This window comes from Trachurus japonicus, chromosome 7 (genome assembly GCF_045865225.1).
Source record: "Trachurus japonicus isolate A0001 chromosome 7, Traja_1.0".
Classification (NCBI taxonomy): Eukaryota; Metazoa; Chordata; class Actinopteri; order Carangiformes; family Carangidae; genus Trachurus; species Trachurus japonicus.
This window is the reverse complement of record NC_140913.1, coordinates 372073-397550: the sequence shown is the minus strand read 5'-3', so window position 1 is coordinate 397550 and position 25478 is coordinate 372073. Positions and strand designations below refer to the sequence as shown.

Here is a 25478-nt window from a genome sequence, read left to right as displayed (position 1 = left end):
GTCTGAAACTAATCACATAAATAAATCCAGTAGTGACTGTGAGCATACAATAAGCGTTTAAATTTAAAAACTTCTTCTTACAAAGTCAACGGTACGTGCTACAGTTTCAATCTTCTTGAAAAAAACTCACAACATTTTGGAGTCGTGGTTGATGAAGTTTGGTAATTTTATCTCGAAAACTGAATTTTTGAGATTGAATTATACTCTCATGGGAACAACTGCAGTCAATGTAAGAGTGGCATTTTTAAACATCAGATTTTCTCTTATGAAGCAAAACACTTTTTAAAAACAAATCACCAACATTCCCATGCCGTCTAGATGCAAATTTTGTATTATCAGATTTTTGTTTAGAACGAAATTTGTGACATTTTGACCATTTCTGAAATCTGCCTTGACACCTGCTGCCTGGCTGATGACTCTCCAGAAGCAGCTCGAATAATGGTTTTGGTCTCTAAAAGCCCCGCCCTCCCGTCGTCAGGCAAAGTACGTCACCAGGCCTCCAGGAAGTAGAAAAACATCAACAATCCTTCCAGGTTGAGGCTGGGGCGAAGTGTCAGTGTAGTGTAGCAGTGAGGTAGGTTAGCCTTATCTACACGGCAATTTTTGAGGTTCGTCGATTTTTTTTTTTTAGTAAATAGTGTGTTGAAGTATCTCAGATATGTCGTTATTCGGTAAGATATTTGGAGGGGGGGGGAAAGGAGGAAAGGGACCGAGTCCGCAAGAAGCGATCCAGAAACTCCGAGAGACGGAGGAGATGCTAACGAAGAAACAAGAATTTCTGGAGAAGAAGATCGAACAGGAGCTGCAGATCGCCAAGAAGAATGGCATGAAAAACAAACGAGGTGAGATATCAGGGACCGATTTTCTCGTGGTTTCTATTCGTTTCCATCAAAATTTCCTGTCAACAGTCTGAAGCGAAAAATTAGCACGTTAGCTCAGTTGGCTAAGTTTACCGAGGTGTCGTGAGTGCTGGCAGCCCCACCGAACGTCGCTCTCACGGCCAGAGGAACGTCCCAGCCCGGGTACATGGCTGCTCCATTCACTGCGGCCAAGATTTGTGATCTCGTCTTTTCTCTCAGCCACTCAGCAGTGTGTCTTAGCAAGACGTCTCAAAGATCCTTTTAGTGTGATCGACTAGAGGCCATTTAAACGAACCAGTCAGTTAAAGGTGGATCTAGCTGTAATCGAGTGTTCTATTACATATGTGACTGTGTATAGATCAGGGCTGAGTCTGTGATTCCTCCAGCAGGCTGTGCAGCTAGCTGCCTGCAGCGCTGATGGTCAAGTCAGTAATATAAGAAACATTTATCATTGCTAGTAATGATGGGCAACATGGAAATAAATTACTAGCACAATTGCCACTGGCCATATTTTATTAACCTATCAAAAATGTAGTTGTATTTCAAGTACAGTGTGCATTGGTTTCCTTCACTGTAAATGTAAAAAGGCAAATTTTCAACAAATGTCCCATTTGTTTGATTAGCCATTAAAAAGCTGCAGGGGTAAAAGCTGGTGGAAACATGAAGCAGATGAACAAGGGGAAAAAAAGCTTCACCTACTATACATTAATACAACATGTCAACACACCAGCATGGACACAAGCTAACAGATAAAATGCCAAGGATGATTCCACCAAGTGGTGAGTATGTATAATCGTAGGTGTGGTTGTTTTTTCATTCCATGTGGGGGAATGGCAACAGTCACGAAGGAGTTAAAATTCTTTAAATGAAAAAAGTATTGTGTCTTTACTTGGCTAGAGTACTGCAGAGCTTTAACTCTCATGACTTCTCCTCAAGCTCCACAGAGGATGGTGAATGAGTCAGTCCAGCATGACACTTTCCTGACAGTTTCAGCCAGTTACAGTCAGATTACACACATCTGTGGTTGGTCTGGTGATGACTGTAGCTACTCGTTTCTACTTTCCCATCTTCCATCTCATCTGTCAGCTTCTACTGTCGTTCTGTGTAATTCTGCTCCTTATTGTTTGACCTGTGACTAGGGCCGCCCCTGGCCAGATTGGGGCCCTAAGCAGCATTTTATTTGGTGGCCCTCCCCTGGCCGGCCTCACCCAATTCCATATGTATAATACAGGGTTTCCACTACATGTAATTGATTGTGGCGCACCGCCACGGCAAAATAAAACCCCCACACCTTCAGAATTATGTTTTTTTTTTACTTTGCACTAGGGATGGGACTTTTTGTCGACAAAACAACCAACATTCGACACATGCTCCCCTTGACAAAAAAAATAGAGTGTCGACATGTCGAGGGGGCGGGGCTTGTGGGATTTCCATGTGTAAATTGCATTTTGTCTTTCAATATTTCCTATACAAATAAACAGCAGAAAGTGCCACTTTTCCCCTAATGAAATAAAATATTTTAAATAAAACAAAACCACTTTTTCTAAATGGGATAGCTACTTGACCCTCATTCAAAAAGTCGATAGGCTACATGGGCCTCGACAATCGATTTTCCAAATCTCGTGTCGTTCCCATCCCTTCTTTGCACCGTTTTCCACTACACAGTTACAACTTGAGTCGACTCGGTTTAGGTGCTTTTCAATCACAGCTGAGTACTTCATAGTTACTCCTCAGTAAAAACCAAACTATCAACCAGTGCATCCAGTGTTTCCCATTAATAAACTCTCTTGCGCTGTCGCACACACACGCACCAACACACACACTCACAGGCACATGGACAGGTCGCGTTATGACGGTAATAAACATAGGCGCTAAATCGCACTAATGTATTTCAAATTGCTATCCGCCCCCCATCAGACCATCGAGGTTATTATAAGAAGGGGGGAGACTGATGTGCCATTTAGTTTGACAACATTTATTAGTAAGAACAAATCAAATAAAAAATAAACTTCAAACTAAAATCAACCAATCAATAAATCTGAGTCACAAATAGTCATCAATTAAAAAAAAAAAAAAAAAAGATGTTTCCGTTTTTTGTTGTAAGTAATTTCAACCTGAATGTCCTACAAAAAACTCTAACAATGGAACAATGTGTGCCTTCATTTCCAGTCCACATCTAGACAGAATTGATCCTCTTTTCTGTCTCCTGAGCAGCAGTTGAAGTGTTTATGCCACAAAGCCGGTTTACTTTTTTATTTCAACAATATACATAAGTGAAGCAAGAGCCTCCTCTGGTTTAGTTTTTTTTCCTTTTGCTTGCTCCCAGCGTTTGGAGGCGATCTCTCCACGTAGCTCTCCAACTGCCTGTTGGCGCATCTGACCACTGATTGGTCAGATGCTGCTCTGCTGTCAATCACTGCAGCAACACTGTGGTGTCAGATTACTCGTCTCTTTTTTTCTCTCCTGCATCAGGATGACTTGTGCTATGTGCGCCCGCAATGTGCATCCACACAAAATGGGGGGCCCCCATGGATGGTGGGGCCCTACGCACAGCGTGTGTTGTGTGTGTATAGGGAGCAGTGGCCCTGCCTGTCCCCAGTCATTCTCTCATCCTCTGTCTGCCTTTCTCTTCTCAGGTGCTCTGCAGGCTTTGAAAAGAAAGAAGCGGTACGAGAAGCAGCTTGCACAGATTGATGGCACGCTGTCAACCATTGAGTTCCAGAGGGAGGCTCTGGAAAATGCCAACACCAACACTGAAGTGCTCAAGAACATGGGCTTTGCTGCCAAGGCCATGAAGTCTGCCCATGAAAACATGTGAGAGCTAGCACGCAGTCACTGATTTCTTTCCTCACAGTTTGACTGATCGTCACTCAATCTTAAAGGGATAGTAGCATTTTTTTTAAAGTGGGGTTGTATGATCTACAAATACCCCCTAAGTACTTTAATTGCAGTAGAAGACTGTCCGCACTCCTCCTGTTAGCAACGCCAGCCCATAGCTCTGCCCAGAGATTTACAACATACAGTGTTGTGAACAGACCCAAAGAAACGGCCTATTTTCACGGCCTAAAAGAGGTTTTACCTGAAAAAAAATACACAGTTCCATTGTTCGCTATAATATAATTTTTTCCAGCCCTTCAAAGTGCAGGAAAAATGCAGTTTTTATTTGGACCTAACCAACTCACGTATCCCTCCGCCCAGGGTTAGTGCCTGCCGATCAGCAGTTGGTTAGGTCCAAATAAAAACTGTGTTTTTCCTGCACTTTGAAGGGCTGGAAAAAATTATATTATAGCGAACAATGGAACTGTGTATTTTTTTTTAGGTAAAACCTCTTTTAGGCTGCGAAAATAGGCAATTTCTTTGGGTCCATTCACAACACTGTATGTTGTAAATCTCTGGGCAGGGCTATGGGCTGGCGTTGCTAACGGGGGGAGTGCAGAGAGTCTTCTACTGCAATTAAAGTACTTACTTAGCAGCTATTTGTAGATCATACAACTCCACTTTAAAAAAATGCTACTATCCCTTTAAATTTGTAGCCCAGTGCTTCTTCATTGATTGCCTTCATGGCACTGTGGGCACAGTAGGAGAGATTCAGTTTGTGATAAATCAATAGAAAGATCACAGGGAACATCTGTTCAACTTGCAGATGAAATGCAAAACATCAATAGATGCATTTACTGACTTCATATGTTTTTACTGCATCCCTTATAAATGACTTTGCCAACTCAGCTGTATGTGTTATAATCAGATGTGTGTCCCCTCCTTGCTGCTGTTTCAGGGACATTGACAAAGTGGATGATCTGATGCAGGACATTACAGAGCAACAGGAGCTGGCCCAGGAAATCTCAGACGCCATCTCTAAACCTGTCGGGTTTGGAGAAGAGTTTGATGAGGTTGGTGAGACCTTCAGAGTGCTCGAGTGCTTCAGGCAGAAAAGAGTTTAGAGCTGGGGCACTCAGTGGTTAGGACTTCATTACCTGGACAAAGTGTCATAGCAGTGTATGTTTATAGAGAGGGTGACAGGTGAATTCAGATTTCTATTGGGTGGGACCAACACTAGCTTTACCACCTGTTCTGTCTGCAGTTATGGCAGAGGCACATTCACCACGCTATGAGATAATAATGGAACTTTACGAAACGGAGCCGTTTTCGAGGTAAATACAGGCTAAATACAGAGTCTGCTTGCTGAAAAACTGTCCCTGAACGCAACGCGCATCAGTGGCTTTGCATGAATTCACCTCGAAAACAACTCTGTCTGGTAACGTTCTGTTATTATCTCATAGCGTGGTGAATGTGCAGGTCACAACTTGTCCACGACAGCCTTTTGGAGTTGTTGGGTTGTGTATTTGATGAGTTTGATGAGGGAAACCAAGAAATTCCCTTAGCCTCCAAAGCGTAGCCCTGAGCAGCCTGTTGCTCTGCTCCACCGTTCTAAAAATAGCTTGCACCGACAATTAAAGGTAACGAACCTACTGCTAAGACTATAGCGATTATGGCAATGGGCCAATTTGCCAAAATGTTGAACTATCCCTTTAATATTTTAGGTATTTCATTTTCTTGAGCTTTTCAAGCCATAATCACTGAAATCAAAGAGAGAGAGAGGGGGTGAGTGAATGAGTGACAAAGAGAAGATCATCTTATCATTCTGCCTTCTCATCATACATCACACACATCACATCACTAATTGCATCAGAGCAGGTGAAATGATTCACATTGGCTTGTGCTTCCTAAATGCAGGGATGCAAACAGCGCGCCGAAAAGCGAAACTCGCTTTTTTCATGACCAATTAGGTGACTTGTGTGAATCGTTCAGATCCGAAGAGTTTTTTTTTTTTTTTTTTTGGGGGGGGGGGGGGGTCTCAGCGTCTGAGCGTCTCAGCTGGGGTCAGTAAAATGTTTTTATAACCCAGGCTGACAGTGCAATAGATGTTGTTACTGACAAGAACTCATTCATGGTTGCCTCTGATTATACTGATAACAGCCGACCTCCAATGTAGACGCGCGACATGCGCGCTCATTAAAGCGGCGCGTCTCCACGTGCAGTCGGTGCGACGGCGACGCCGTTTTTTCCCCCATGCCGGAGCTGTGCGCCGTGGACATGCACGGTTCCCTACGTTGCTGTGTCAGGCAGGTGTTTCCCACGGAGCTCTGCCCCGTTTCAGAGGTGAAGGAAGCCCTAAGTGGAAAGACGTCGCCTCCGCGATGTAGAATGTGTTCAATTCAAAAAGTGAAACTAACACATTATATAGGCCTATATGTCCATTACACACTGAATGAAACATCCCATGTCTTTATTTATTCAGTTTATTTTAATAGTAATAATTATGACTAACATTCAGTGAAGACCTAAAAAAATTGATTTTTGGATTTGAATGGATTTTTTTAAAAAGCATTTTTAATATAGAAATGTTGGCCTTCTGAAAACTATGTCCATCTATATGCACTCAATACTTGGTTGGGGTTGAACTACTGGAAATTTAGTTTTCCGTGATATTGTACTTTTTTGTTAATGGCGAGCAGCCCCCCCCCCCCCCCGGGAAATTCCTCTCTTTTTTGGTCCTGACCCGTTTGCATCCCTGTAAATGGAATGGCCAGACAAAACCCTGCCATGTTTCTCAAGTGGCCTTAAGACTGAATCAGCCCTCATTTTAAATGCTCTTATGGCTGTGGGGACTGTTGACTACACCACAACAACAATTTTGAAGAAAAAGGTTTCATTTAATATCTGTTGTTTTTGTAAGGATCAATAACCCAGTGTCTTTGGTGTTGTGCATTAATTAGTCTGGGTTTATGCTGCTGTTGTCTGTCTCAGGATGAGCTGCTGGCAGAGCTGGATGAGCTGGAACAGGAAGAGCTGGACAAAAACCTGCTGGAGATCGGTGGACCAGAGAATGTCCCGCTGCCCAACGTGCCTTCTACTTCATTACCCTCAAGACCTGGTAAGAAACTAAAGACAGGCCTGTTCTACAATTGAGAGCTTGACTGTAGCATTGGTTTCCATTAAAGGGCCCATATTATGCAAAATCCACTTTCTACTGGTTTTGTAGCGGTCCTATGTGTTCCCGTGGCCTTTCTATGACGCCTGGAGGTGAAAAAAGTCTGTTCACTCCCTTAATTGATTGCTACACTTGTTTGAGATCGTGTCTCCAAACGGGCGAATTGAAAGTGCCGGCAGACTTGACGTCACGATGCACGGAACCCAAGTGACTCCACCTCCCGGTACTTCCTCATCCTTCCCCTGGACCAGTCTGGAAAAACATGAGCTCCGCCCGCTGAAGCATTTCCAGAACAGCGACACCCCCCCCCCCCCCCTCTCTCTCTCCCCGTCCATCATTTGACATGAAGCGGTCAGTACCGCGGCCGCCAGATGATCGTTTTGAATCATTGACTGAAAAACAGCCGCCCATCATTAAAAATGAAATCGCGGACCGGAGAATATTGGGATGATACCGCTTCTCATCAGTGCAGCGGTCCTCGTCACGGAATGAGAGACATCTGAACCTGATCTGAAGGAGGAAGTCTCCTCTCCCGGCGCAAAACCACATCAATATTCTCCAGTAGCTTCTCACCAGTCGCTCCATGCACAGTTTGTGCTGCTCCTCAGTTTCACTTGTTTTTTTATTTGACAGTTTCACACAGAACTTTCTGATGGCTGTAGGAGTCCACGTATCTCCTTCTGTCACAGTAAAAGGAACATTTACATTTTTCAGACAAGATTAGAGTCTCAGAAACCTTTTTTTTTTTTTGGAAATCAATGCCTGACCCCATCCCTATTCCCAATGTCAGCATTGGCACATGTACCTGTAGTGAAAACCATACCCTCTCTCCCCATGACAGGTGTGGAGTGGATGTGGTTTACACATCTTATTTGCATTTCAAGGTGCAGACACAGAAATGGCTCGTTCTCAGCAGAGCTCTGGAGAGCCACTTTTAGATTGCTGAGATGTAGAGCTGCAGATTGATTTGGGGACAATACACTAGGAATACTATATGGTTGGACAACTTAGGCTACGTTCAGACCGCAGGTCTTAATGCTCAATTCCGATTTATTGCTCAAATCCGATTTTTTGTTTGGCTGTTCACATTACGCCTTTAAATGTGGCCTGTCTACGGATTGCTGTGTGAACAGCTCAAGCTCCTGAAGTGGCCCGCATGCGCAGTTGATCATTGATGACATCACGCCACAACGGTGTTTATGGAAGCAACCCTGGCAACGGCAACCGGTATTGTAGGACTTTATGGCTTAATGCTAAAAAAAAAAAATCACGTCGGATTCGACGTGATTCCGCACTCCATCCCCCGTCCCGCACTCCATCAGCCTCCCTATACCCACAGCATTACGCTTAAAAAAAAAAAAAAAGAGTCTGAATTTAAACTCACCGACTTTTGATGTGATATGCAGTCTGCCTGCCTGGCTCATCATCTGACAGCTCAGTGTGACGCTACGGCCAACGGCCTTTATTTCTAAATCCCTCAGTTTATTTTCATTAGCAACCAAGCTCATCATTCATTAGTTCATCTTCCCCTTCCTCACGTACTGTCCTCGCTGCATGGGTCTCTGTCACCGTTGCGCTGTAGCGCTTCACCCCCCCCCCCCCCCGCTCCATGTCCGAGCCCGTTCGGGACCAGAGACGGAGCAGAGACCCAGGTCCAACAGTGCAACTTCCAACTTGTCCCTCTCTGAAGCAGAGGATGCGGTCAGCTTCACTCTAGTTAGTCTTCACATGCAGACAGTCCACAAAGTTGAAAGAGTTTCTGATTATATCGTTGTCAGTTTTTTCCAGGCGACAGAGTTTTTTTTTTTGACCCGGCTTGTATTTAGGGCCAGCCTTTATTTGTTTGTGTAAACAAATGAATACCGGCTATTATTTGAGGTAATCCCCGTATCAAATCGGTCGTTGATAAGTGTGCGTCTCATCCCCTGACTCTCCCAACAAGCGCCTGTGGCACATTTTTTGTTTTTCAATCAACTTTATTTGTCATTCATTTACAAAACAGTGCAGCGCGGGTCAGAATGATGTCAAAGTCGCATTAAATGCGACCTGGCTGTTCAGACTGCGGTCGCATTCAAAAAAATCAGATACGTATCCGATTCAGTACCACATTTAAAAGTGGCCTGAATCTGATTTGAAAAAGTCAGATTCAATGCGACTTGTGCTGTTCACACTGTCAAAAGCAAATCAGATATGGGTCACATATGAGCGAAAAAATCAGATTCAGGTCACTTGTAACTGCGGTGTGAACGTAGCCTTAGACCCATGTGAAATGGTTGAAAAACAGCATAATGTGGGACCTTTAATGAAGAGAATAGTTTTATCTGTTAAGATCTAGATTGAACTATTAAATGCAAGGTTTTTAATGTAATCCTCAATTTTGTGTGCGTGCATGAGTTTTTCTCATTCTCTGGAGCTGTATTTATGGGAATTGTTTGTCTGCTCCAGGAAAGAGCAGCTGCAAACCCACTGCTTTTACTAATCATTAGGGCCGGGACTTTAACGCGTTAATTACGATTAATTAATTACACAAAAATTTACGCGTTAAAAAAATTTACGCATTTTAATCGCACTTATTAATTTTTTTTTTTTTCTCACATGTGTCTACGTGCGGTGCGCCCGCACGCGAGAGAGGCAGCAGTTTGAGAGGCTGACTGGCAGAGATGAGAGCTGGTGAAACGCTAGCATGGTTATTTAAAACACCATCTCTGGTCTCTGCCTGCACATAGATACACAGACACGGGCGCACGCTAAATGCGCTATATAGCACTAATTGCTCAGCTGCAGCGCTATATCTATGACCTGTCACTGTCACAGGTGCATCTCATCTCATTATGATAGGACTTCACCCTCAGAGCTGTCTGTCTTCAGACTGTCCTGACCTGTCCCTGAACATCACACAGGGACAACATGGAGCTGCCTGTGTGCTTGGTTACTGAGTTTTATTATGTTTACATCAGGCTGAGTTCAACAAATCAGTTTATGCTACTGTGATTTAAGTAGCCTAGTTAAATACTACAGTAATCATCATAGTGTATTGGCAGGAAAGACCATTTAATCTGTATGTATCAAATATCGATTAATGAATGAATCGATAATTTGCATCCCTAGTCTGTTGGTCTTGGTTAAGTACCACCTTGAATGCTTAAGCTTATGTATTCAGTCATTCAATGGTATACTAAAATCCATGTGAAAAAAAAAATGCTTCTCACTGTTCTCAGGTCAAATATTTATATGCGATTAAAATGATTTTTTTAAGAGTCCTGGCCCTACTAATCATGTAACTAGTCTGCCCTCTCCTTCTCACCTTCCTCTCTTAGCTTACTCTAAGTTCACAGTCAAACAGCACTCCATTCTTCTAATGTGGTATACAGCCAAGACAAGTCTCAGTCATCAGTCACTCTGATTGGTTGTGACTTCACCCACTGCAGCCAATGTGCAAGGAAGTGATGTGACAAGACTTCACTTTCAAAGATGGCAGATGACAATCGATCATAAACATATATGAATGGCAGAAAACTATTCTCTAAATCTCATTTCTGAAAATGAAATAAGACAATAAGACAGTGACAAATGTATTTGGTCTGAATGAAACGCACCACATTTTCAGTTTGCACAGAAAAAAACAGCACATCTCTTACTCAAGGTATCATGAAGATATTATATCTATGATATATGGTATCTGTACAGACAGTGACTCATTCTTTCTTTAGAAGTGAAAATATGTGACAAAAAAATTAATGAATTGCAATGATGAGATGTAGGGCTACACATTATTTAAATGGAGTGAGACTGACTCAAAATATCATTTGATATGAAGTGACCCTCATGATGTTAATGGTGAATTTAAAACTTTTTATTCTCCTCTCTGAATTAGAATCTCAGTTTGTTAGTTTTATGATTAGCATTCAACACAAGGTTTTATTCAATGTATTCAAATTTAAACAAATTTATTCTTATCAAACATAGATATACACCAAAAAATGACAAAAAGTCTATATCGATGAGTAGACCTACAGTACATGCTCTGCAAAGATGTGTAATTTTCTAAATTGGGTATTTTCTACCACTTGTAGCTCTTGACCCTCATATAGTTTATCGTAACATTACCCTATATGGTGTAGTGCTTATCTCAGTTATCTTGCGAAACTGCAGATTTGACAGAAAATATGATATACATATGTATTATATCGTGGTCCATAATAAATGCTGCTACATGTATCATCTTTGGCAGTGCCTGTATTGCATATAATGTTGTATTTGACCTAAATGGTACATGACCAAATTATTTAATTTTACCCTTTTTTTCTGCTTTTTTACCCTTCTAGCCAAGAAAGAGGAGGATGAGGACGACATGGAGGATTTGCAGCGCTGGGCGATGGAAGCCATGTAAACATAGCATCAGCCATGTCACACCTACATCAGAGACAGAAGAAGGAACACGAGTGGATGAATGGACTGATAGGATGTGGTGAATGAGTGTTTTTGTGTGTTTGGGGAGAGCTGACCCTCTACTTTGTGTAACACTACAAAACGAGAAAAGTGCTGTCATCTTTCTATTTCTGTTCCCTTCACTATCTAAATCCAGATACCCATCAGTGTGCAATAAAATGGGCCAGTTGGGGGCTTTTATATTGAAGCTCTCACTGTACCTTGGCTATGTTATCTAATACTTTTACCCCTGATTTTAATAGAATGCTAGCACTTCATGGTCCATGGCTATATGGACACCCACTGAGCTCATATAGAAAAGCAATGTTGTGAGCCCTGTGCTGCGATAATAGAACCGTTGTCAGGTTAGCATGATGGGATGTGGCATTATAAATGTCACTGGGTGTCTGGAACTTTCATTGCAGCTTAATCCTTAAATATTACTGACTTACATATTTACCTGTGGCATTGAAGTTGCTGGGATGTTTTTTGGATTTTGAGAAAAGTAATAACCCTTTGCTCCCTTTTTTGTTTTGTTTTTTGTTACTGCCCTTGAAAATAGGAGAACAGCTGAGCATGCGCTGGATGAAGAAGCTATGAGCTGTGTGCAGAATCTGAACCCTGTTTTTGTTTCAGACTGCGTGCTTTGTCCTCCCTCCCCACTCTTGTCGCGTTTTTGCGACCCACGTCCCACCCCATCCCCCTCAAATGCATTATCCCTAGTGGTCCTTGATATTTCGTGTAAATATCCCAAATATGTCTCTTTTTATATACTGTATTCCTGCCATCACTGAGAGGTTCTGAGGTTGTGTGAAGCATGCAACAATGGGAACTCACTATAACAAATCACAACACACAGCTAGAAATGTTTTACCAAACCCTTTCATGCTGCTCTGTCTGTCTTGGTTCCTTTCATTTGTTTCAAATTGTGTACTGTTTAAAAATAACCTGATAATAAAGTAATGTCACACCTTATTAACTTAATCCAGAAGGAGATGGTGGTTTAAAAACAGATTAGGGTATAGTCAATCTACAACATCAGCATTTGAGAGTTTGAAGAGTTAATTCCTTTGGTTTTTCAATCATGTCATGATGTACTTTTTTTTTTTTTTACAAAAAAATAAAAAAAAACCATAATGCAAGGTTTGACAGATGAGCATGTTTTCATTTCTGTGTTTTATTTATCCAGGTGAGAACATTATTTGCAAAATCATTAAAGGTTTTCAATTCTTTTATTGTAGTTGAAGTTTTATATTTTCACTTTGCCATTATGTTATAGTTGTATGTCCAGTGTGATGTATTCATTTATCTGGCAACTATTTTGTCAGTTACTTAGTTAACTATTTCATCATCATCATTTATTGAAATTAAAGCAGCTGAAAACAATGTAGGAGGAAAAAAATGCAATTAACAGTTTTAAAAGAAAATGAATATCCTGGACACAGGTTACCCAATTCACTTTGGATTTTTCGACTATAGAAGATAAGCCCTGAGAAACTGTATCTGCCATTCCCAGAACACCTGGCCAAGAGATTTTGAAGACGTGTTCATTAACAAATAAGAACAAGTGCTGATATGGTCTTGCAGACAAAGCAGGAAAACCAGTTGTTGTTGTTTGTTTTTTGATCAAGTGAAAAAATGTGTGTTTTGTAGTCATCATCAATGAGAATTCTTGAGGAAAAGTGATAAAATGCATCTAACGGTGTTGGAGTTATACTGTATCATCAGCATAAAGATTGAAATTGTGTTTATGTAACAAAAAGGTTATATCGTGTAAATGAAAAACAAGTCTGGTCTGAGAACAGAGCCTTGTGGAACCCCTTTGTTATGGTGAGAAATGAGAATTGAATATCTTCACATGCTGTAATCTACTGAACAAGTAATTCTGAAACAATGTAGCCTATAGCTACTGTTGTCAAAACCAAAAGAAGTGTCAGAATATAGTGTAAAAACCAGAGCGCTAACTCAGGCACTTTAGTCTTATACATTTTGTATGTAGGTGTGTAATGTAAATGCACTGTAAATACAATAGAATTTAAACATGTAAATAGCTAATGAGACCATAATCATTCTTCAGTCCCTATTCAAACATTTGTAATGCTGGCAGTGTAACGTTTCAGGAGGTTCACACTTCTTTCTTGTTGAGAGACATAGACAACATTTCAGGAAAATGTTAAGTGACACTCTTGAGCCACAAAGAAAACTCTAAACTGATGCTTTAATTCTTTAATTCCAGTTGTGTAAACATGCCATTAGTGTGTTGACACTCCTGAACATGCTCTGAATGGTATCGATTGAGCTTTAAATTCTGCTTTTTAGAAGGGCATGCTGTAAAATCGCAAGAAGACAATAAACAGATATCATTATGACAGTGGGTGTCAGCTTGTCTTGAACACTTCTCAACTGCAGTGTTAGTCCAAAATATTGAAACAAAGTCAGAAGTGATAGATCTACCTGGACTTAATTTTTTCAGTGTATTTTTTGGTTTTTCATTCCTTTTATTAGATAGTGCAGTTGAGAGGGCAGGAAATGGAGAGGCAGAGAGAGGGGGAATGACACACAGGAAAGGGCAGCCCGATGTGGGATTGGAGCCGGGGTCGCCTGCAGAGAGGACTTTACCTCTACACATGGGGCGCCTGCTTAAAGCAGATATCAGTGGCACGGCCGTTTCGGCTAATGCTGTGTTCAAGGCAGGCTTTTGAAACCGTAAGTTACAGCTTCAAGTCACAACTACGACTTGGTAGCGTTCCAGGTAACCCGTAGCTCGTGTTTTTACCGTCCTGTTGTCTGTGAAAGTTCCCTATAACGGCCACTCGTAACTTCCGACCCGTGAACTCGTACCAGATCGAACTGGTATGACTTCACAGGAAGGAAAAACACAAAGTACGAGTTTCCTTGAACGCACCATGAGTTAGCAGCCCCCGCCCTTGTCAGGCATCAATTGGTCCTCGTGCTACGTCACCACATTCACGCGCATCCCTTGGCTGCACACACAGCCCTTCATGCCGTTCTCTCCCCTCATTGGATAACACTTGTATCCCACAAGGAAAATTTTCTCCTCGGGTTACAGCAGAGCAGAGTGACGGAGAGACTCGTGTTTAGGCTGAAATACTTCATGTAAGTGATTGCTGACGGAAAATAGGACTATTTAGGACTTATATTAACAAAAACATTCCACTGATATCTGCTTTAACCTCCTGCGCCACTTGGCGCCCCCACTTCATTTTAATGGCCTTGATTTTCTGGCGAAGGGAAATTCAAACAAAGTTGTGCGTATTCACCTTAACAATATACTTTTCCCAATACAATCAAATAGAAATGCCATTATCCAATTCTTTTCTAAATCAGTCATAAGAAATTGAGAAGTAGCCTAAACATACCTATCACTTATCCTGTAGCACAACAAAAGAAATTCACTTCAAAATTATAATATCTATCCATCCAATGAGCTGCCAAGAATGGCATTTGGTATTGATCTTGTCTTCTGTGAAACCTATGTAAACTATTGATCATCTGTTTTTCCATATGTTGGGAGGATTTGCAGGACTGGCTATCAACCAAAATCCAACTTACTCCCCTCACAAGCAAAATTTTTGTGTTTGGTAGTAACATAAAGGACACTAAGTGTGATTTTGAACAACAAGATTCTCCTGACATTTCTTCATCCACACATCCAAATGGAGGAAAACAAATAAAAAACAAAAATTTTTCTGTTTTTAAAAAGACTCATGGATAATCGTCCCAGTGCTTTGAGATTGATAGAAAAATGCATGCCAAGTCTCTTCTCACAGCATACAGGGAAATGAAAATATTCGAGGACCCCTATAAGATGTAGGGTGTGCAGAGGCATTAATTTGTTTTAATTATTTAGCTTTTATTTATTCATTTAGCCTATCATTTTTATTTATTTATTCACAGTTAAGTCATATATTTGTAGTTTTCTTGTTGAGAGGTGTTCATTGTTGTGGTAAATATGCCATAATATTTAGTAGGCTAAATTATTAATTTTCACACACACACAAAAAAAAACTGTAATGTGCTGTCGCAGGCGTTTTACGTCTTAAATCGTCGGTTTTGCGCATGCGTATAACGACCCTACCGCTGATGCAAGAGATTTTCGGCGCAGAAGTGTGGAACTGATCGAAAGACAAAAAGGCAGATTTCAGACAGTTTTAAGGACGCAAACATGTCAGGAGACGAGGTGAGTTGTTGTGAAATAACTGGTGAATCGTCCGTGTCGTTGTGTAGACTGGGTGGGTGCGTTTAGTAGACTTATTGGATGAGCTTAGTGTTAAGGATGACTTTAGGCCGCGGCGCTGCTGCTCCCCTTCCTGTCCACGGCGGTCCTCACATGGCTATAGCCGAGCTGAGCTAACAACGGCCCGCTCGCAGCAAAAAGACAAGAAAGTTCCCAACGGGCCACTGTGTCGCGGTCAGTCGCGTCGTGTAAATAATTATTTACAGTGCTTCGTCAAAGCGCTCCGTCACAGTCTCTTGGTGATTCCGTTTGAAGCATTGACGCTAGCGAGGTAACGTTAGCTCTAGCTTTAGCTTTAGCTTTAGCTGGCCCTCGACTAACCTGCATATACGCATACGGCTCATTCTCCATCGCTTTATTCTCAAGCAGAGTGAAACCATTGCACGGACAAACAAATTCGACATTAGATACGGCGACGCATTCTTTTCATTCAGCCACGTGTGACCTTAAAATCAGTTTAACGTGTTAAATGCGACGTGTGTAACAAATATACATAACGTTTAATGTTTTAAATGGATACGACGACCAACGAGCGAGTTTCGTGGAGCTACAACAGTAACACAATTTCCACAGATTCCAACAGTTAGCTGAGATATTAGCAGTTGGTAACTTAACTGCAGGAAGGACACTGTTACATCGATTCATGTCGTTCCGCCTATTTTCCAATTCCAGGTAGACATTTGCCGATTGCTGGCTTTATCTGACGATCAGTCGTTGAACAATAAGACGTGTAACAGGAGAGCACAGTGGCCTGATTGTAACATTGATTTTAACATTTATGGAGAAACTGACATAAACCAAGATAAACTCTACTGATTGATTAATGAGCTAATTAATTAAATGACTGCTTAAGCCTTAGACATAATCAGTTTTGGGTGTTTGGAGACAAAATATATCAAATTGCCTGGTATAGGAACAATAGTCTTGATGTTATAAGTTGACTTTTTTGAGAGTCACAATTCCTTACTCTGATAATAACTCCAACTAATAACAGCAGTAATAACACAACTTGATATAACATGATAATAAACCAGGATATCACTGTGATAATGGATTGAGGATACCTGATGTGGAAAAACAACAGAACAAATAGAGGTACCCTTTATCAGGTGACAGGTGGTGTTGTATACTTGATCACAATTTCCTGTTACTCTTAATGAGCACAGCAAGACATGCTGAAAATGACTTACCTGGAGATATCAATGTCAACACCAGTCAATATAAGTCAGAAGCAAAATGGGCAACCGTGCTACTGTAACTTGGTCAGATCTTCATTACGCCAGAAATCATAAAACAAAATTTCTCATGTGTCTCTCGCAGATGATTTTTGATCCTAATATGACCAAGAAGAAGAAGAAGAAGAAGAAGCCCTTCATGCTTGATGAGGATGGAGGAGAGGGGGTCGGAGAAGAAGCTAAAGAGGTGGAGGCAAAGGAGGCAGAACCAGAAGCTGGAGATGACAAAGAGATGGATCTGGAGGAAGATGAAGGCAGGAAGAAAGGTGTGATTGGAAAAAAAGGTTCTCATTAAAGGGGAACATTTCGACACATTTTGGGGACATATGTGTTTTCTATTAGAAAAACAATGTTGAGCTGAACACTATAAAATTGGGCTACAAAAAGGGGAAATGATGTAAGTCGCTCACTGTGTCTGACTTCAGAGGCACGATTAGCTTTAAAACCACACTGTTGCCCTGAGAAAAGGGGCTGCATTTGTCAAGCACATTTGATGGAGTCTCTGAAAAGAAACAAATGATGCACTTTGTTGCTTGACCTACACCAAGATTCATTGCATGTTGGTAATGAAAGCAAACAGCAACGGCGAGAGAGTGACTTAATGTAGTTAAGTTAACAGTATAACTAATAACCTAAGTTTTGTTAAAGACAGTTATGTTGTCAAGACTGCTAGTTGACAGGAGTTAATGTTAGACACAGTTGATGGTGACCAGTGTAAATCATCCGTAGTCCAGACCGTCTCATTTCAGTTTGGTCTTCATGGTCTACAATGGCTACCGATGGCTACATCCCTGACACCATGTCCTCTGAGAAGACATCCATCCAAAGAGGCACAGCTAATGATTTAATGTTCACACGTATAATTAATATCCATACTTAAATTTGATCATCATATAATCATACACAGTCACTTACACACTGTTTTCTTTCACTCATTTTTAATATTGTATCACAGAAATAGGCTGTGGCAAATATATATATTTTTTAGGGCTATTACTTTACTACCAGTTTGTGAAAGGTGGAGATAATCTGGGTTTGTTTAACCCTTTCTAGAGCCATCTGATGATTTGAATGACCTGAACTTCTTCAACCAGAAGAAAAAGAAGAAGAAACCCAAGAAAGTATTTGATAATGATGTTGAGGAGGGATTAAAGGTCAGTGATTTTCTTCCTTCTACTCTTGCCACTTGTAGTCAGAGTACATCTTTCTTATTTTGCATTAACACATTGAATCTTCTTCCGTTTTTACTACTGCTTTCTCATTGCTCTCCTTTCTTGGTTGTTGCCCATCATCTCACTAAATTTCTTTTTTTAATTGGCTCAAATCAGGAGCTAAAAATTGAAGGAGAGCAGATGGAGGCACTGGAGGAGGACAACCTGGACTTGATGCTTCCCACCAAAAAGAAAAAATCAAAGAAAGTAGATTTTGATGAGGGAGAGGCATTTGAGAAGGATGATGGTGAGAATAAGTTGCCTCCTCTTTTAATCGACTAAAGAAAGATGTGTGTGAGATTTATAGTTTTGTGATGCATTTCCAGCTCTGGAGGATGATGAGGGGAAGAACAATGATGGGATCTCATTCAGCTCTTCCACAGGACCAGCCTGGGCTGGCTCAGAAAGAGACTACACTTATGATGAGGTAGGGTCCATCTGTTGTTTTAATTCTAAACATAATTTCTGTCCTGTAAAAGAAAGCAGAAGTTCATTAATGTGCACTGTCCTCAGCAATTAAACAGTAAATTAAAATGAACCATAGTGGGGTTTTAAAGATCCTATAGAATAATGAGAGGTTGGAGCAGGAAAAAACCTAGAGCCAGGCTAGTTTATTTGTATAGCCAATTTTTATAAACAGTTTGTCTCAAAGGGCTTTACACAGGATCATAACAACATCCTCTGCCCTCGGACCCTCACGTCCACTGAGGGAAAACTCCCAGGAAAACCCTAAACAGGGAAAAAACAGGAGAAACTTTATGGTGAGCAACAGAGGAGGGATCCCTCAACCAGGACAGACAGACGTGAAGTAAATATACAGGAAATAATAAGGACAATAAGGAACCATGAGGTCTTTCAGATGGGATGGAACTTTATCATTAAGAGTCTCATAAGTCAGTAGAACTTTGAAATCTACCTACTTGGGGGTATCTACCTTAATTGGCCAGTACCCCACGAACAAATTGACATTGTTGTAAATGAACAATCTTACATTTTATTTTAACTGATCATCAATCTGCTCTTTAAAGGCAGATTATAAATCCCTTTGTTACTTAGGCAACTTAATTTATTAACTATAAATATGTCAAGGATTTTGGTTCTATTTGTGTCTATGTATAGTTAAACAATACTGACGCATGAAAGTACCGGTATCTGACATCTTATTCTTCTCCTGATGCACATGCGGCCTGTATCATAGAGTAGAGTTGATATTTTCCCTTTGTGGCATCCATGTCAGCTTCTGAACCGAGTCTTCAACATCATGAGGGAGAAGAACCCAGACATGGTAGCCGGAGAGAAGAGGAAGTTTGTGATGAAGCCTCCTCAGGTCGTCCGAGTGGGAACCAAGAAAACCTCCTTTGTCAACTTCACTGACATCTGCAAACTGTGAGCATAACACCTTCCATCCCAAAGTGTTCCAGTCAATTTCATTAAGGGTTGGGTCAGGCAACTCTCAGCACAGATTTACTGGAAGGAACTTGTGGCGATCTGGTACTTAAAGATGTACAGAAAAGAAAATTGAATTTGAGCCCACTGTGGGTCTCAACTAGGGCTGCCACGATTAGTCGACTAGTCATGACTACGTCGACTATTAAAATCGTCGACAACTAATTTAATAGTCGATGCGTCGTTTTTTTTTTTTTTTAACTTTGTTTTTCTCTCAAAACTGCTGGGGCACCTTCCACACACCCGCCGCTGCAGCCGCCCACCACACACACACACACGTGCACTCACTCACTCAAGGTGAGTTTACAGGTGGTCTCTCTCTTTTCTCTCTCTACCTGTCTTATCCCTCATCAAGCGGCACCGGTGAAACCCCCCGCCACCACCGCTCCTCTCTCTCTCTCTGTGTCATTTTAAATGAGAAGCGCTACTAGGAGCGGTACCGCCGCTCCACCGTGTTAAATCACGGACTGAAAAACAGCCGTTCATCATTTAAAAATAAAATCGCGGACTATTGGAACGTTACCGCGTCTGGTCACAGCGTCCTCGTCACGTAATGAGCGCTCATCTTCTCTCCCGGCGTAAATCTACGTCAATATTTTCCGGTAGCTCTCATCACAGTCCACACCTTGCAGAGTTTGAGCTGCACCTCAGTTTCACTTGTTTTCATTTGACAGTTTCACACAGAACTTTCTGGTGGAGTCTTTCTATGTTTCTCCTTCTGTGACAGTAAAAAGGACATTTACAATCAGACGATTGTCTTATAAACTATTTGATTCTTTTTAACAGAACGACTCCTATTATTTACAATGAGCACAAGTTATATTTGATTGATAGGCCTACCAAAACTTTATTATTGTGAACAGTTCCTTAGTTTCAGGTGTCCACCTCATTTTATTTAAATGTAGCTATGTTTAATGCCAGAGACAAATGAAGGAAAGACAAAAAACCTTTAAGTATTTATATTGGTGTTGTTTAGGCCAGTGCCTTATCCTTATTTTACTCAGCTGTTTGCACTTTATGCTACAGTTAAAGCTGCATATTTCATTAAAAGTTTAATGAACTATCATCTTAATTGTCTTTATTTTTAGTTAGCATATACCTTAAACACTTCAAGCTGAAAGCTAATGATGGTATATAAGAGCAGCTGCATGCTGGTGTGATAAGCTGTATGTTTTACATTCAATTTACGTATGATCCGATTAGTCGACTAATCGAAAAAAATAGTCGGTGACTAGTCGACTATCAAAATAATCGTTTGTGGCAGCCCTAGTCTCAACATAGTGTAATAACTATCTATCAGACGATGTAGCCTAAACTTTGTGCAAAATTCTATTTTCGAGTAAGTCCGGGATGAAAGTGGGGTATGTTTTTTTTTTTTTTTGGATAATGCAGGCGCACGAATTGCGCGTCACGTTGCTCACGATTCATCAGCCACTGGTATTGGATCCATCATCCGTCAATCAAACGTCTGAGACAACACACACACCGAGCTCGGTCTCGCCCCAAACATTGAAAATCCCGCCCGCTCGATAACGACCAATCAAATTTGTTTTCCTTACTCGGGTAAACTCGTGCGGCAACTCATAAACAGGACAAACTGACATTTCTGAACACCTTTAAACAACATTCCTTTTGGCACTTCTCATTGTTTTGTAAAACAGAACAGAGCGGTGAGGTTTTATGACAGTGAAAACATGCACTCCAAAACTGTAGGGGGAGCTGCGTAGAGGGAAAAAAGTAACCCAAAAAAAAGCAACTGACTTGCATAGTTCCCCTTTAAAGCAGAACTATGCAGGATTTGGGCTGTAATTATTGTGGCTCAGAGTCACTGTGATGGTTGAGTGACCTGTTATGAAGTGAACGGGGTCTAGGCCAATGCGCTCACCCCCCCCACTGGCTGAAAACCGCACTTGCAAGATCAGTCGTCCGTCTCGGTGTTACAAATCTCGTCAATGGATAGAAGTATCGCGAGAAACTGCCTTACGGCAGTACGAGATAAGAACGCATATGACGTCATGCATGTCACGAATCGTGATTGGTTTGAGTTCGGAAAGTCGGAGGAAACCATGGAAACATGAAATGTTTACTGATGAAGTTCAGCTTGTGGCTAACGGGGAGCTAATGCTAACACAGATACACACACCATGGGTCTTTTACAAGATAATGTAATACATCATGACACACACACACACCTTCGCGTTTTGGAACCTTTATTCCTGTGTGTGTATGTCTGTGTCTTTGTGCCTGTGTGTGGCTGTATTAGCGTTAGCTCCGTGTTAGCATAGCGTTAGCTCGGTGTTAGCGTTAGCTCCGTGTTAGCATTAGCTCCGTGTTAGCAGGGCTTAGCAAACAGCAGTAAACACAAGCACGTGTAGGGGGGGTGGAGGAGGTGGTGGCGGCGAGTTTTTTTTTTTTTTACGACAGTGACATGTGCCTCCCAGAACTGTGGGGGAGCTCCGGAGAGGGAAAAAAAGAGAAACCAACGAAGGAGCGAGCTATTTCCGGCCGACTTGCAAAGCTCTGCTTTAATACTTAATTCCCAGTTCTCTTTTTTTGTAGAATTTGAATGGTCTTGTTATCTACAGACTGACCTCTCATGTTCTTCATCACAGGTTGCATCGTCAACCCAAACATCTCCTTGCTTTCCTGTTGGCTGAGCTGGGTACAAGGTACTTCTTTTAATTTACTGTGGACAGCTCTTATTGTATACAAATGAAAGATCTGTGTGAAAGTTTGATTTTTCTCTTCTTTCTATTTACAGTGGTTCTATAGATGGAAATAACCAGCTTGTGATCAAAGGCAGATTTCAGCAGAAACAGATAGAAAATGTGTTGAGAAGATATATCAGTAAGTGGAAATGTAACCATTATAAGTTTTGTTTTGCACCATACAAACTGTGTCTTATTTCCATTAAAGCAGAAGTAAGCGAAATGTTTGTGTTAATATAAGTCTTAAATAGTTATATCTTCCGACAGCAATCACTTATATAGAGTGTTTGGTCTGAAACACGGGTCTGTCAGTCACTCTGCTCTGCTGTAAGCCGAGCCAACAGAGCTTTGTTGCTGACAGGAAGTTAGCCAAAACCACCGGATCGCTTACTTCTGCTTTAAGATCCAGGAATTATTTCTTAGCATTTATATTGATACTTAAATGCAATATCAGATATGATTATTATTTTCATTTGGTGGAATTAATCTTGTCCAAAATAATAAAATCTACAATTAGAACATTAGTGACAATGTTGTTTGTTACTCATCAAAACACATTTAAATGTGAAAGTTCTAAAATGAAACTAATATAAAGTTCATTAAATGCCTACTTATAATTTATTCCATTTCTCATCAATGTTGACTGCAGTGCAACACATCAAAGTTTGTTTACAGGTCTTGGTTAGAACTACTGCCTTTGTGTAGCTTTGTACTTTATTTCTAAGAATCTATGTAAGTAATACACTGTGGACTCTTCCATAATGCAGTGCTAATAACTGTCTTCTCACCTGCAGAGGAGTATGTGACGTGTCACACCTGCCGTTCTCCAGAGACCATTCTGCAGAAAGACACTCGCCTTTATTTCCTGCAGTGTGAGACGTGCCACTCCCGCTGCTCTGTTGCCAGCATCAAGACTGGCTTCCAGGCTGTGACAGGCAAGAGGGCACAGCTCCGTGCTAAAGCTAACTAAAGGCCACCGATACCGGGCTCCCCCTCCTCTCTTGGCCTCCCCTTTCTCCTCAGAGGGGTTGAAGCTGGGGTTGGATGCCCCCCTGATTTGCTAAAAGGACTCTGAATCAAACTGGAGGAGGGTTTGGCTGTTAAGTTGTCACAGCCTGACCAGGCAAAGGAGTAAGAGAGTAATGAAAGCTGACAGATGAGGTTCAGGCACTGTAAGCACATGATGTGCGCCGTGCACACTGTTGGATGCATTTGATTTGTTGTCATGCTGATGATTTCTGCACCTCCTAGGTTTTTTTTCCATTTGCTGTGATTCTTGGTTCCTGCAAATCTCCCACTTAACATACCTGACATGAATATTTATTTGGATAAGAAATCAATTTCTCCATGCAACCAGATAAATTGTAGTTCAGAGCACAGTTTAATTCTAACTGTGTGGATCAGGGTAGAATTATACACTTTACTATGAATATTCCTGGTCTGGCTCCAAATCACACAACTGCCAGCCAGAATTTTTTTTGCCCAAGCTCATCAAAGATGAAAATCACCCAACTGTAGTACCTACAGAAATATGTCACTGTTGCGTACATGGCTGTCACATGCTCATTGCACAGACCTCTTTTTGATGGTTTGATAGCATAACATGACCACTAAGTCACACTAATAGGGCTTGATAATGGAGAAAGTGCGGCCTCGCCAACAAATTTAGTTTCTGAGTGTGTGTGCGAGACAGAAACAGAAATTAAGAAGTTGAGCTTTTGTTGAGTGTTATTGGGACACTTGTGAGCAGTTGTGTAGTTTGATTTCTCCAAAAGTTTAAATCTACACAATTGCTTCAGAGCACTATCACTTCGGTCTCCTGTTGCAGCTCATTATTTTTCAAATGAGATTCAAGAACTTCAACACAAGCTAGCGAGGATATGAAGAGTTTCAGTCCAATGATGGTGCATACATGATATTGGTTCTGTTGTGGCTTGAAAAGAAAGTGGATAACAACGTCTGGCTGGAATCATTTTAAAACCTGGTTTTTACAAAAATAAACTATTCTTCTCTCTCTCCATCACTGCTGTCTGTACTTCTTTGTTTGTTTTTGCACAATAATTACTGGGTCTAGTCCAACTTAGAAATGTGAGTCCTGTATATTTTTTCAAAAATGAATTGGTGATGACACCAATAAATAAATGGCTCTTTCAGGGCTGTTGGTTAGTTACCCAGCAGCATGTTTATTTTGCACCTGATGGCTGTTTGCAGCAGTATGGTGGTCCTGCTACTTTTGGTAGGACAAGGAAATGTTACTTTTAAAAAATGCATTCACTTAAGTTACATTTGGCTCATGAAGAACCTTCCAGGTTTAGATATTGTCATCTACCAGAGTGTAATTTTTTTTTATGTAAAAGGAAAATCAGTTTTTACTTTATCTCACTGTTGTATTTGTTGGATTCCCAACTGGGCAACTAAACCCCAAGATTTACTCTTGCTATATCATTTAGGTCACATAATTTGATTATGTACTCATAAATTTGTTTGAAATTTGCACTGATGAAACTGAATGTTATTAGACATCCTCCACCTTAAGGTTTTGTTTTAGTTTATATTTTTCACAAATATACACAAATTGTGTTCATTTTATAAAACTTGACACTGAAAACTGGCTATTAAGGGCATAACCAATAATCATTTTCATAACTGATAGGACAGATTTGAGTATTGTGGGTAGGCCTACAGTTATTGTATTTTTTTGTCATCGGTTTATATTGAGTTTTTCAGTTAAGTGTTTTAGGCAGTATCAAGTCAACAAGTCAGTTATGAACCCCCTGACTGAGACTCTGAACAGCACAGAACTTGCTCAGTAGAGATCAGTTCAGCATTAGACAGAAACAGCTCTTGAAGAACTAGCGGCTGTTCAGGCACGGATCGTAATAGTCTGTATTGGTGCAGTAATGACCTTCCCTGTGTGTGCCCTTCAAGTAGAAACTGGAAAATGTAGTTGTGCATTATGTGCAATAACTAGTTATTGGTTAACTATTGGATAATTGTCAAAGCCACCTCACATAAAAATGGGGGAAAGGCTCAGAGCAACAAATACGAGCTTTGGATGAATGGCAGAAAATGGGGAGTGACAGCGAGAATTTAGCCTAACTGTCCATCCATGCTACACATACCGATGGCTCGAAGACGTTTCACCTCTCATCCAAGAGGCTTCATCAGTTCATGACATGCTCGCATCTGACCAGGTTGGGACTGGTCCAACCATAGCATGTTACCAAAGGAAAATGTTAGTAAGTATGTAAGCAATTGACACGGTTTAGTTATTATTATTATTTTATTTTATTTTTTTCTCCCTTTTTCTTTATATCGTTATATCTATCGCTCTGGGTCA

General features: G+C 41.0%; 2 protein-coding genes across 2 annotated transcripts; both read left to right on the top strand.

The window, feature by feature from the left end:
• Positions 1–522: 522 nt before the first annotated feature.
• Positions 523–12509, top strand: LOC146983890 (charged multivesicular body protein 4b-like). Its single transcript, XM_085780688.1, has 5 exons — positions 523–842; positions 3497–3674; positions 4636–4750; positions 6669–6795; positions 11178–12509. Exons 1-5 carry the CDS (start codon positions 659–661, stop codon positions 11240–11242), a joined length of 669 nt encoding a protein of 222 aa, XP_085636814.1. The 5' UTR covers positions 523–658; the 3' UTR covers positions 11243–12509.
• A 2868-nt stretch (positions 12510–15377) lies between these two features.
• eif2s2 (eukaryotic translation initiation factor 2, subunit 2 beta) lies at positions 15378–23428 on the top strand. The gene is made up of 9 exons (XM_085780685.1): positions 15378–15481; positions 16859–17039; positions 17827–17927; positions 18102–18231; positions 18311–18411; positions 19222–19370; positions 22043–22099; positions 22192–22277; positions 22933–23428. Exons 1-9 carry the CDS (start codon positions 15467–15469, stop codon positions 23106–23108), a joined length of 996 nt encoding a protein of 331 aa, XP_085636811.1. The 5' UTR covers positions 15378–15466; the 3' UTR covers positions 23109–23428.
• Positions 23429–25478: the final 2050 nt, after the last annotated feature.